We start from the raw sequence: 13,901 nt of genomic DNA, 5'->3' as shown, positions 1-13,901 counted from the left end.
AAACAGCCCAAGGCCACCAATGGGTCTTCAACACAGCAAGAAAATCCCTCAACCAGACTTCAGCTGGCCCAAAACAAAAATGTGTACTAGTTCAGTGAAAATGGACATCACACTAAACTCCGAAACATATAAATAAACTAAAATTAAAAAACATAAAAGACTAACAAAGGCCAGAGGCTCCTGACTTGGGACAGCCGCAAAAAATGGATTAAACATGTTTTGTGAGATCTCAACCCTCCTCCTATACCTCTAGCCAATGTAGAATAAACAAACACACAGCAATATGCACAGTAAAACTCAGTTTAAAAGAAGTCCAAGTCCAATGTCAGAATAGGTAACAAAAGAAACTAAGCAAAATGACAATGATACATACATTAACAAAGGACTACTAGCAGTTACTGACATGCCAGCTCCAGACCGCAATTAAACTGATTGAAAGATAATGTCTTCATCATATGAAAATCAAGCACAATCCCTCCCGTTAGGGGTTTAGTATCATACCATCATAAAATATATGAGAAGAACATAACTCGTATCATGCCAACAACTGGTTTGAGAATAAATGTGTTTATTTCTGATGCAAAGACCCCATGAGTGAATCAATATTAATACCAAAATATGCCATCTTTAATGACCTGACAACAGTATGGTAACTATATCCCTTCTGAAAAGTCTGTTTAAAGGTTTGGTTAGCTTTTGAGGTGAATGAAGACATTTTTGTGCTTTGTAAAGAACATTACCATAAAAAATTGGATGTGAAATACCTGAACGTATAAGATGTCTGCATGTTGATTTATATTTACAAATGATGTCCTTGTACCAATGATAAAATTTAGTAAATGTTTTTACTAGTTTGTGATATCGAAAACCCTGGTGTAATAATTTTTCAGTAATACAGATTTCTTTTGTTAAAATCTAATATGTTGTTACATACATGAGCGAATCGAACAAGTTGAGATATATAAACACCATAAGATGGTGACAAGGGAATGTCACCATCTAAAATTAGATAATTAACAATAGGAAATGAAAAATCATCTCTTTTATCGTAAATTTTGGTATTAAGCTTCCTGTTAGAGATATAGATATCAACACCCAGGAAAGGGCAGTGTTTATTGTTAGTATTAGCTTTATCTAAAGTCAGTTCAGCAGGCTATATCTCTTTAGTGTACATATTGCAGTCGTCATTATTGAAAGCCAATATATCATCTAAATATTTAAAAGTGTTATTAAATTTTTGTATCAGATGTTGTTTCGATGGGTCTTTGCTGATTTTAGTCATAAATTGTAACTCATAACAATACAGAAACAGGTCCACAATAAGTGGTGCACAGACTGCTTTGTACTAGAATTAGTCAAGGGAACAGTCCACAGAAAAACATAACATACTCAGACACATTATTGTGACTCCAAGCGGACCAGTCTTTGCTCTTACTCCTAAATGCTGAGTGCTTCGTAGAAAAGCTGCTAATACTAATTCTAATGTCTTTTGTTTGATACAGCAAGAGATATTACAAATGACCCCAACACTCAAGGCTTAACCACAAAACTACAAAAGAGTTTGTAATATTGAAGTTGGAACTAAAGCGGAGTGGATGCAATTATGATTTCGGTTGAAGATCAAGATACCATCTTTGAAAAATCATGAAATAAAACATTGGTTTCTGTGCTTGTTTTCAAGAAAATTGTGGTTCAAATTTTGTAGGAAAATCACTTTGCAATGTTCTAAATGGTTAAATAATGTTTCCTGCCAAATTAAAAATGCATAGCAAGAAAGATTAATCATATAATATCAATTTTTGTTGTTAATAAATTCTAAACAGCATCATTCATATATTTACATATAACAATAAGGAGATGTGGCATGATTGACAATGAGACAACTATCCACCAGAGTTCTAATGACGAAGATAAAAGCAATTACTGGTCACTGTACAGCCTACACCAACGAGAACATTTTTGTAGAACCCCCAATCCTCACAAACCTTTTTTCTATCCATTCGTCTAGGGTCTCTAAGATCATGTCTTCTTGGGCGAGGTAAATGAGGTGAATCTCTATCAAATGAACGATCAAACTCCCTGGGTGATCTCCCTCTACTGTCTCTAGATGATAAGCTACCTTGACTTCCAGAAAAATTATAGGATCCTGGTAATCCACTTTCTCTTGTAAGATCTATAATATAAGCAAATGTTCCGTTTTAAATGACTTGTTGCCCGAAATGTTATTTAACAAATAAGAATGAATATGGATGAACAATTTTAACATGTCATATTACACTTCAATACATGATCTTATAACTGAGAGACTGTTTTTATCTAATTTAAATTCTTAAAATATGAAAATTTTACTCTGGATCTCCCCCCATTTTTGATGAGGTTTGTTTTGCTCAGTCTTTGGTTTTCTATATTGTGTTTTGCATACTGTTGTTTTGTCTTTTGATAGTTTTTAGTTTTTTGCACTGGAACTGTCAGTTCCTTTTTCGACTAATGAGTTTGAATGTCCCTTTGGTATCTTTCGCCTTTCCTTTACAATGCCATTTACCATTTTCTTCTACAATCCTGTATCCAGTACAAAAGCGGCTTGTGTCAACTAATCTTTTATTCATTAATCATTTAGAATATATGAAATCAACTCCAAAAACACTTAATTAAATCAACCTAACCACAAAACTGTTAAAAACTGATTGATCAGACTTTTATTGCTGAATATTTATAAATGATCAAAACTTGCCCCTCATCAGCCAACAAGCCATGGGGAATTTGGCAATCACTTATAACAGAATTTTAAAGAACAGAAGTAAGTGCAAGTTGATAAAAAACAAAAATCTCAGTTGCCAAATGAAATTCATTACCATATACTAATGTACAGATGTCTGTAATAGTTAAGCTTACTCATCTTTTTCTATTGCAGCATTCTTTAGACTGTAATTGGTTGAGAAGCAAGCTAGTATTTCATATCGATTTGAACGATTTTATTTTAACACTGAAATGAAAATTACCTCATCGCACAACTAGCATCCATATTTACTGAACAAGACAAGTACTAACCTCCATTCATATCCTGGTGTGACCTTGACCTTTCCAGAGCGTTTTCCATAGATGCATTAGGATTATTTTCTCTTCCCTGTAAAATCATGTGACATATTACTTAAATGTTTGAAGCAAAAATAAAGTAAAAATCTAATGAAGTCTTATTTCTTTTAAATAATGTTTCAAATCTTTTTAATGAAGTTGTTTGGTATTGGATATATTCATTTGTTTACAATACATATCTGAGGAGAAGGAAAAATTTGAACAAATACATCAATTCACCTTTTAAAATGGTTGGTCGAAATTTTTGCTCCATGAAAATTCAGTTATACATGTATTGACAATTACACAGTATTTTATCTATTAAGTTTCTGTTTGTCAATAAAGTTAAAAAAACATGTTCACTTCTACAAACCCTTATAAAACTTTGATTTTCAACACTTGCATAAGGTTCTTTTCTTCTGACTCCATTTTGTATAGGTCCGTTTTCTGATACGGCCTCTGATGGGCGTCGCCTTCCTAGGAGTCTAGCTTCTTCGTCACCATCATGTATTTGTTCCCACCTGTAATATGCTAATTTATTAGTCAAACTCAAAATAATAATTAAGGGACTGATTAAACTCATAGGCATACAATAAACAAAAATAAACATGATACCTTAAATTGTTAATTCATATCAGGAGACTGATTTATTTTGACTATGTTTTGGTCAGTTTAACCTCCCTTGTGAAGAATAAATTTGCACTTTATAATTCTCTTCTTTTTAATATGTCTCAGCAATCTCCATCAGTATAGAAAGGTATCAGTTCACAGACAAGGCACTCTAGTTGCAATTTTTTTTAATTTTGAGGGCAAATCAGTGAACAACTGTAAAATTATTTAATTAATTTTATCCATTTAATGGAAAATGGTATATATTACATTTTGAGAAATAATTTCCACTGTATTTACTTTAATTCACTATTGATGGATGCTTATGCTAGCAATATTTTGGAAATAAATTGATTCAGTTTTAAAATTAAGTGCAAATAAATAAAACTGCATGAAATTATGATGCAAAAAGTGAATTATACATCATGTGAATATGTAACAATTTACATATACATGTGATATAAAAAAAAAAATGTTTAACAAAATGTGACACTATTGTTTTGATGACCATTGCAATAAATCCTGTCCAGTTTGTAACAATTTGATTATATATCTAGTATAAAATCATTAACCAATATATAATACACCTTATGTTAAACTAAAGTTGTCATGCTAAATTATACATGTAATAATGACCAGTAATAAAATGTGATTGATTGATTGATTGATTAATTGATGTTTAATGCCACTTTCAGCACTATTGTGCTATTTTGTGGCAGTCAGTTTTTATTGGTGGAGGAAGTCTGAGTGCCTCGAGAGAACCACTGACATTCAGTAGGAAAACTGACAATTCTAGTCAATAAAGATCGGAGTTGTCGAGCACACCTGCAATGTGCTGGATTTGATCTCACAACCTCAGTATTGACAGGCTAGTGATACGGTAGTTCAACAACTAAAGACCACTCAACCACCGAGCCCCCCTTGTGATAAAATGTGACAGTAATATGTAAAGATAAAACTTTTATTATTTGTTTTAAATACACGGCTAGATTTATGCAGCTGGAGCAACAATTAAACACTATGAATGAAGTTAATAGTATTTCTCTTTGTCAATATCATTTTGTACAGTTCATTTACATCTATGTGACCTTTCAACCTTAAGTTTCAGCTTTTTAAAGTTTTGACATATGACCTTGGACAAAAACTTAATCATAGTCAATAAAGAATAAATGAGTCACAGTGACCTAATTTTTGCTGACTCTCTCTCCCAAGTTGCATCCATGCACTTGTTTACATCATCCTTCTGTCCATCGTGCCTGAGATATGAATATGGAAGTAAAACTCAACAAAAGTCATTAAAGCAGGGTCGGCCGGGATGAAGGGTGGGAAATTTGAACTTTTTTTTTTTAATTTAGAAAATGAGAGTGAATTGGATAGGGACAGACATTTAGCCTTGCAACAGGCCACCTACGAAACCTTCAGACTTATTGCAAGGGTTCTTAATGTGCAGAGAGCATTTGGCACTCTCTCTACAAGAGGCACATATTTAAAGTCCCCATTCTGACTGGTCTTGGCTGCATATTTATGCATCCAACCGATCCGAACGGATGCCCCACTTGGGCAAGGATTTTACTGCCAGTGGAAGAAGGAAGACAAAGAGTGACCATACTTCTATTGCCCAGTCCCCCTTAGGGTAGGTATGCCGTTTTGATTGCAAATCTTTGATAGTCTGTGTTAAATTCATTTACAACATTTCTAAGACCCCGGGCCGAGAGTGAGTGAATCAAAGATTTGTTCTTCCTCAAATCTCTTCAAGTGAACATAACATCCCATTTCTACTAAAATCTGTAGTTCATGTGCCAAAATCTATGTAACTTTTGTGATATACCTTAATTCAATTCATTTTTCAAAATCTGAAGTTAATTTCAGTCTTCATGAAATATTTTTTTTCATGTTCTTCTCAATGTTAGCTCAGATTCACAAAGACTTACACAATACAGAATTAGCATAAAGATGCTGCAATACTAAGTTTAAAAATCTAAATGGCAAAAAATAAATAAAATTTGTAAATAGCATGTACATGTATCACTAAATGAGCAGAAATAAATGTTACAGCAAATGTTATGTGACGATAATTTGACTAGTAAATACATGAAAAATACATTCATATAACAAATATATACATAATATTATCAAATTAAATACAGTGTCAAATCTGCCATTTTAGCCAATTCCACAAAAAATTATCTTTTCATCTCCAATATATGGAATTCTGGGTATCCAATTCAACTCTCACTGCTTCAAAACAAATCATGCAGTACATAATACTAATATAAGCTTATACTTTTCACTTTACATATAATATTTTCAACTGGCAAGTCAGTATACGGTAGATTTTCAAACAAACAATTTCACACAGAAATAAGATTTTTAGTTAAGTTAACAAGATATCATAAATCTGTCATTTTACAGCTGAAAGTGTTTACCCAGAATTCCATATTAAAACAACTTACCCATCATCACTATCTATTTCCTCTGGTGAGGAACTGTAAAAAATGTACCATCACTTTGATAAAACTTTCAATATTGTGATTACTTAACTATCACACCTGAATTGTTAATCTTTTATTTTATTCTTTTATTATTTAATTAAAATCTGAAGCAGTACCTCTACATTCTAAAAAAAAGTTCCCTAAATACTACCCAAGCATAGCCATAAGGGTTGATATGTGGAATTTATTTTAGGTAGGCAGTAATAGCAACATTTTCTTCAATTCATTTATCCATATCATAAACTTGGATACATATATGATGGTTTGTTTTGAAGCTTGGACATTTCCACATATGTGGTTAGATTTTCAGGGGACAAAATGCGAGATTAAAATTTATCAATATAGAGTTGGTCCTATTTATTCAATATCCTTGGATACGGCCCTCATTAAAAATCCCTTATCCATGAAAGAAGGACCCAGTTATTTTACATCCTTATTCTATACAGTATTGCAATAATTGAAATGCAGATTTCTGTTTTCCTTAATTTGACTGGAAATATTTTTAATTCCAATTTCATGTTTGTTGTCCCCTTGTTTTTTTTTGTGAGAATTCTTGAAAGGCATGACCATATACATATAAGGTTAATACCAAACTTCATGAAACATAAAACCTTGATAACTGCCTTTTCAAAATGCTCCTGATTGTCACCTTTTCATATTTTCACTGGCAAAATATCACATTAAAAAACGTAAAGATTTATATTGGGACTTCATTAATATGTAACTCATTTCCTATTACCTTGGTTCTTATTCCGTAAGGTTCTTTATTAATGGGGATTAATTTATTTTTGTGGGTACCAATTTTCGTAGATTGAAAACTTCCATTTTCTTGGATATTTGATTTCATGGTTTTGCCAAAGTCTGCATTCAAGCCTACAGAGAATTTGTAATTTGTTGAACATTCAAATTTGGGGTTCACCTGTACCCACAAAAATGTGGTTGCTACGAAAAATAATAAATCTGCAGTATATCAGTGTATTAGTTGATATCATAGTCAAATCTGTTTTTTTTTTTTACCTCTGAGCCTTACAGATAACTTACTTACAATATATCAAAATAATCATTATGAAATTACCTTTCAATTTCTTCATTAAACCAATTAGTACTACTGCTGCGACTAGAAGCTGCTATACTACTGTTAGAAGGAGTTAAACGATGTCCGTGTTAGAAAGGCAAGCAAAGCAAGAAGAAAATAAAGTAAAAAGTTAATAAATGGAATCAATTTGTCAGTAATGCATGTTAGATACAATTAAGTTTTGCATATGCCTTTGTTAAAGGTAACCTTGTGGGCACTTGTTACATTATTTGTGAGGTATATATGCTTTATATAACAGAAGCTTGCCATTTTAGGGTTTTGTTCGTGTGTTAAGTACATGCAGCTTAATCTACCAAATGCTGTAGGTGCAGAGTAGACCAGCAATTTATTTAAAAATATCAGTGAACTTGGTTAATATAGTTGAAGCATGATATTAACAAGATTGCATATGTTGTTGTGCTTAGCATACCCCCACTCGTATTTCAAAGTATTGGAAAATAGGAAGTGGGTTTCTGAGATCTGAAAAGCGCATACAAGTTACAACACATTACTGTTGGGCTACTGACCAAATATAAAGTTATTCTGTTCAGTAGTACTGGAGAAATACATGATGGAAGGCTTTACATTTATTCAGCAAATTGAATAAGTAGCAGTGCCTTTATTTTGCATTTTTGATATATTCTATCTAAAAGGTATTTAATCAGAGGCAAATAAAATGACTCTGTTTACAAAATAGAAAAACATGCATGATGATACTCTTAGATGTATTATTTTTTTGAAATTGAACAGTGTGTTATGTTCACCAATTCCAACGATAATTTAAAGTTTTCGATAAATCATTATATGGTACAACATATGAAAAATTCATTTAAATCTGACAATATAAGTCCTGCAACTCTGGAAATCAGAAAATTAATAAAAGTTAAAGGGAGGTTCCTCTTTCTCAATCTCAACAATAATGTAAAATTGAGGAAATAAATTGCCTAAAATCTAATAGATAAGTCCTGCAACTCTAGAGAGACAAAGCCATATATTTTCAAAATTGAAACAGAAAAGGAGAGTTTTTCGGTCAATCCTAATATTGTGTTAAAATTACATGAGAATTGGTTTAATCAAATTTGAGTTGTAGTACAAAGTGTTGACAGATGGACACAGACAGACAGACGTTATTTGCTTACTAAATTTGCTTAATTTTTTCTGTGTTTTACATAAAAAGGAAATTATATATCTAGTAAACAGAAAGATAATTATGAATATGGATGTTAATTTTTAATCTGTTACATTTTAGTACTGCAATTATTAGCTAAAGCATTAAAAAGCACATAAAATAACTTTTAAGAAATTACTGACTATCTGCTGAAACAAAGACAACAATGTAAATATCCTGCTATATCTTTAACCTTAAGTAACTTGATGAACAAGTGATCTTACCTTTCTTGCAATTCCCTTGGCATTCTAAAGATGTCGGGTTCATCATCACAAATATTTCTTAGTTTCTACAAAATGTAATATAGCTATTCGTAAAAAATCTATCAGTGTAAGACTCTTAATTATTTTATATTAAATCATAATGATAAATTGAAAATTCCCACAAAAATACTGATACATAAAACTATTTATTTTGTTGTCAATTAACGCAACTAATTTAAAACTGCATGGTTGAACTGTTTTTGATTTTGTTATGCAAAATTCATTTTGGACAAATTTGTTACAATTTACAAATGTGTATTCCTTTAACTCAACTAAGTTTGAATATATCTGCACTTTGTATAAGACTTATGTGTCAGTACTATAACTTTTGTGTATACTCAAATGTTTAGTATAGAAAGTTCAGAATTTTCACTGTAAGTTTTGTGAAAAAAAGGGAAACAAATGTGTTTGATGTAGTGTATTTTGACTATAAACACAGTTAACAAGCATGACAAGAAAGTTCTTATTCCTGAAAAAACAGAAGCTAAGTTATAAAGTTAAGTCAATGACACTTACACGAACGAGATTATCTATTTCCTCTTCCCTCTCTGGTGTCTGAGCCATTTGCTTCAATCTACGATACCTATCCATTAGAGCACTATATTCCTCATGTAAATGTTTCACTTTCTGTTCAAATTCAGTATTCTCCCTTGGTTTAATCAAGTCATCACCTGCTATGGTCCCTTTCATTTTCTTTTTCATTTGGTCAACAGACCTACCTTCATGGTCGCTAGAATTAACATCTGACATGTCAGAAGTGTTTGCATCAACCATTTTTTTCTGAAAAGGTTGTCGCTCTGAGGCTTTTTCTTTTTCACTTTGTTCAATAGCTTCATGGATTTCATCAAATTTCATTCCAAGTCTAAACAATTCTCCTTCTAACTCTTTGTCTCCATCAAAGTTAATATCAGTTAAATTAGGCTGTGACCGTTTCAGAACGTTATAGTCTTCTTTTGACTGTAAATAGTCATGTCTCAGTCTTTCATGGTTTGTTCTGACCTGATCAAAAACTTTAGCCTTTTCTTCATGAGTTAATTGTTTCTCTTCCAACAAAGTTTTGAATGATTCCATCTGAAATGAAAGAAATATTTTAACATCAAAACATATATAATACATGAAATTTGATTTTTTTAAGACAAAAAAATCATGGTAAAATATTTACATTTATTCTTTTCCTTAACAATGTCTTTCCTGTATTAAATCAATGTAGTTCCAGGTTATTTAAAGTTTATTAACCTTTTATTTTAAGAACACCTTTATGCTTTCAGTATGAGTGTTTAATATCTCCAGATCATTGCCATTTTGAACCAAGCTTTTTTCAGGATGGAATATCATTAAATTTAGCAAATGTATATTAATTATGTGCTTATAAGTATATATCACCAGAACCATGACCCAATCGTTTGACTATATATTTCCTTATTGCTATAGACACTTAATGCTGTTCTTTTCAATACAATATATTCATACTTCCATTTATCATAAATCAAATGTTGTTTTGGGTACAGCTCCATAACTTTTACTGTAATAAATGGTTAAAAAAATATGAAGTTTACTAGAATTTTACTGACATCCATTCAAGAGGGCAGAAGGACCTTGTTCCAGACATCCAGAGTGGGCCTTTATTTTTGCAGAAATTTGGTATTGGACATATATTTTTGCTCTATTTCAGGATTAACACATGTCCGGACTCAGGGATTAAGGATTAGTTTTTCTGGATCCGGAAAAGAAATGCTATATTTGTTCTGAAATTCAGGATGACACCACCCCTCTCCCTCTCATACAACATGCTCTAAGAAGTCTAGTATACATTATAGTTAAGGGGCCAGCTGACGGTTGTGGGATTTTTTAGCTGTGTTGAAGACCCATAGGTGGCCTTGGGCTGTTTTCTGCTCTTTGGTCCGGTTGTTGTCTCTCTAACATATTCCCTCTTTCCAATATCAATTTTATTGGAATTAAAATTTAACTAAAAAACCAATTATTTTGTTTTTATTATTCTGTGTATTAACAAGTTAAACTGTAAGCTACTGCTCACATATGATACCTCTGCTATAAGTATTCAGTAAACAGAAAGTCAAAAAGCAATGGATGTAAAAATGTTTCATACAGTATAGCATGCATGCTCAAGTGAACGTTTATAACAAATTTCAAGATGCTCTGATTTGTATTTCTTTCAAAAAAATGTGACAAAAACTTCATACATGGGCACCATTTTTATAAATAACTAAGTACATGTATTGGGTAAAAAGGAAGTTTAAGCTATGAATGTGAAAATGCATCATACAGTATAGCATGTCCACATGAAATCTATTATAAACACATTTCAATAAGCTCTGACTTGTAGTTCACAAGAAAAATATGACTGAAATTTCATGTGAAAAATGAACGTACGGACAAACGGACATACAGACAGAAAAGAATACCCCCTCCTTTGGACCCAGAGTATAATAAGTATCCATATAACTGGAACCTCACATGACATAAAACTGTCACATGTAACTGTAAACAAATCTGTTATTAGTAAGGATTTGAGATATGAAAATTAAACACAGGCAAGAGTTTAAGATGAAGATAACTCAGTACTCAAAAGAAAATAGTTGTTGAGAGTTCTTTCCTTGAATGTGCATCACAAACTGAGGGCGTAGGAGATTTCTAATTTATGCTGGCTTCACTTTTTTTAGGTTTCTTTCATTCCAATAAGGAAAATTCCATTTTGTTCCAAAAGCTATTTACTATGCATGCATATTATGTCACCAATTTTATTGCAGCTTCCATATGTCTTTCAATTTACTATTTACCCTTTATATTATTAACTTATACATATACTGTATATATAAATCTCAGGAGATAAGATATAATCAGTAGTATTTTCCATTGATAAAATATTTACCAAAATTTGATAATCATTAGAAAATAAAAGAGAGTCAGCATTTCTAATAGTTTAAAAGTGTTGTTTCACAGATTCAAAAATTATTTCAGCACACCTTATTCAAAAAAGTTTATGTAAATAAATTGATGGTCTTTAAACTCCAAAATATTTGAAATCAATCCCAAACAATTACGTATGAATATTTAAAAGTCAGACCATTTAACTTCATTTATCACATTGTACGGATAAGAATTGATCATTTGTGTGTAAAAGGATTTTCAATGAGTAAAATTGTTGAATATTTTCCAAATGGGTTTGTTTATAAGTTGTACAAGAATGAACAAGAGATAAGGTACATGAGGGAACTGAAATGATGTATTATACAAGACATGTAACTGTCATTAAGCAAAATAAATAAAGTATCATTTCTCAGATCTAGCTTAGGTATTTCATTGGCGAAAAAATGCTGATTATTCCTCTAAATTTTACACTTAAAAATTCCAACAGATGATGATATGAAAGGCAATCAGCCACGAGTAAGAATACAAAAGAATAAGCTATTCACAACCTTTTAAACTTTTTAGGATTTCATTTAATGTTTAAAAAAAGATCAGGATGACCCAATGGACATTTTATAAGAGTGATTTTTGAATTCGCCATTTCAGAATTAAGGACTATGGGTAATTTCATTGCTCATACCATAGTACCCCACTAAGGAAATAGAGTCATGTCATCGGTTGAATGTTCCTTGTTAGAACATTGTTGGCCAATCACAATGTTTTGATGTAAGCTTTGGAAAATATAACCCAGAATGCATTAGATTCTGACATGGTGAATTTCCTTCTCCGGTGTTGCTGTTGTCTATTTCCTATGGAATTTAGTTCATTGGTCATCTCTGTCCAAATATTTCACAATCTGTATTTATCAGGGCCATTAATGCCTACTTGTAAATTACTCAAATAAAATACAATCTAGAGAACCTAAAGGTTTATTCTCTTGTTGCTCATTTTTAATGTTAAGAATCTCGTTGATATTCAATTTTCTGCAAAAAGTTTTTTTTTTTAAAGAGGGACGGAAGGACATTTTCAGGATGTTGGGATTGGACCTTTATTTTTTCAGAAATTCAGGATTTACACTTATCCTGACTCGGGAAATAATGATTAATGTTTTGGGGTCAGAAAAGAATGCTCTATTTTTTTGGAAAATTTGGGAATCAGAGTTTATTTTCTGGGAAATCCAGATAACATCCACCCCTAAACCCCCTTTTAAAAGAATACTTAAGTTTCAAACCATTAACTCTTATTAACCTTGTCAAAGTTAATAAGAATTTGCATTACTTAATCTTATGGCTTTAATCTATTTAAAACTCTTTTTTTTAACAGGAAAATAAAAATTTCAACAAAATAAAAAGCTTCAACAGAATTTACAATGTAATGAGATATATAATTTAAAGCATTCGGTAATAAGAAAAGAACACAATATAGTTGTATAATGTATTAATTACCCTATCATCCAAACTACGTGCTTGGAACAACAATCCCATTTTAACACTCTCAGCACCACTTTCCTGTGTTCTACTTTCTGACAGACCCAAATGGCCATTAAGTAAGCCAGAATCTGACTGACTTCTTGCTTTATATCTCTGTTCCTGTAGTCGTTCATTGTTTAATTCAGCTGTAAGGCTATCTGTAAGATAAAGTCATCAAGTTTTAGGAAATCTGTTTTCTATTATGTAGCTTTTCTAGTTTTCCTATAATAGGTTTGATGATGCCTTTGTTCTGTCTTAAAACCACCACATATTCTTGAACTTGAGGAACTTTGTCGTTGATTTTTTTCTGTAACAACTTAATGTTATTTGGAGAATTCGGTGTTGATGGCAGATTTTTTTTATTCTCTGTTTGATCTATAACCAACTTTTTTAGACTCCTAAAATTTAAGATTTTGGCAAATACCGATTTTAATTTTGACTGTATGTTTACCTCTGGATGTCTTTTGGTTATTTTGTTTCATTGGGTTGCTGTATCAATGATATATACCCTATATGACCTTTTTTCTTATTGATTTGAAAAATTATCCAATGAAGAAAACTGTCATTTTTAGCATTCAATGTACAAATCATACAATTGTTATGTCAATTAGCTTTTACAAAAGTCTTTACCAAGATCCTTGCTTCCATTCCAATAAGTGCCAAACATAAAACATGCAAACTAACATTTTCTAAGAGAGAAAAAATTCAATACTACCAGGGAATAGTAAGCAAAGGCATGCCTATATAAATTTTTGTTTCCAATTCTGTTCTCTGACGCAAATACACAAACATGCCACCATTATTAATCTTATATTGTCTTATAAG

The 13,901-nt window shown here is 31.5% G+C and overlaps 1 protein-coding gene across 9 annotated transcripts in view; it reads right to left on the bottom strand.

Annotated features, from left to right (window-relative positions):
* The window catches only part of LOC127730185 (uncharacterized), a 57,574-nt gene that overhangs the window by 18,378 nt on the left and 25,295 nt on the right, over positions 1–13,901 (bottom strand). For 6 of the 9 annotated variants that reach the window (XM_052238449.1, XM_052238453.1, XM_052238457.1 and 3 more), the window contains 7 exons: positions 13,053–13,234; positions 9,196–9,750; positions 8,641–8,705; positions 6,135–6,167; positions 3,446–3,593; positions 3,049–3,124; positions 1,986–2,173 (listed from right to left, as the gene is read on the bottom strand). In XM_052238449.1, coding sequence (XP_052094409.1) covers positions 1,986–2,173; positions 3,049–3,124; positions 3,446–3,593; positions 6,135–6,167; positions 8,641–8,705; positions 9,196–9,750; positions 13,053–13,234 — 1,247 coding nt within the window. The remainder of the gene's footprint in view (positions 1–1,985; positions 2,174–3,048; positions 3,125–3,445; positions 3,594–6,134; positions 6,168–8,640; positions 8,706–9,195; positions 9,751–13,052; positions 13,235–13,901) is intronic. The other 3 variants (XM_052238454.1, XM_052238455.1, XM_052238456.1) reach the window with 3 other exon arrangements.

The sequence above is a fragment of the Mytilus californianus genome, unplaced genomic scaffold (assembly GCF_021869535.1).
Source record: "Mytilus californianus isolate M0D057914Y unplaced genomic scaffold, xbMytCali1.0.p SCAF_2, whole genome shotgun sequence".
NCBI lineage: Eukaryota > Metazoa > Mollusca > Bivalvia > Mytilida > Mytilidae > Mytilus > Mytilus californianus.
The sequence above is the reverse complement of the archived record's forward strand: the minus strand, read 5'-3'. Positions and strand labels throughout refer to the sequence as shown.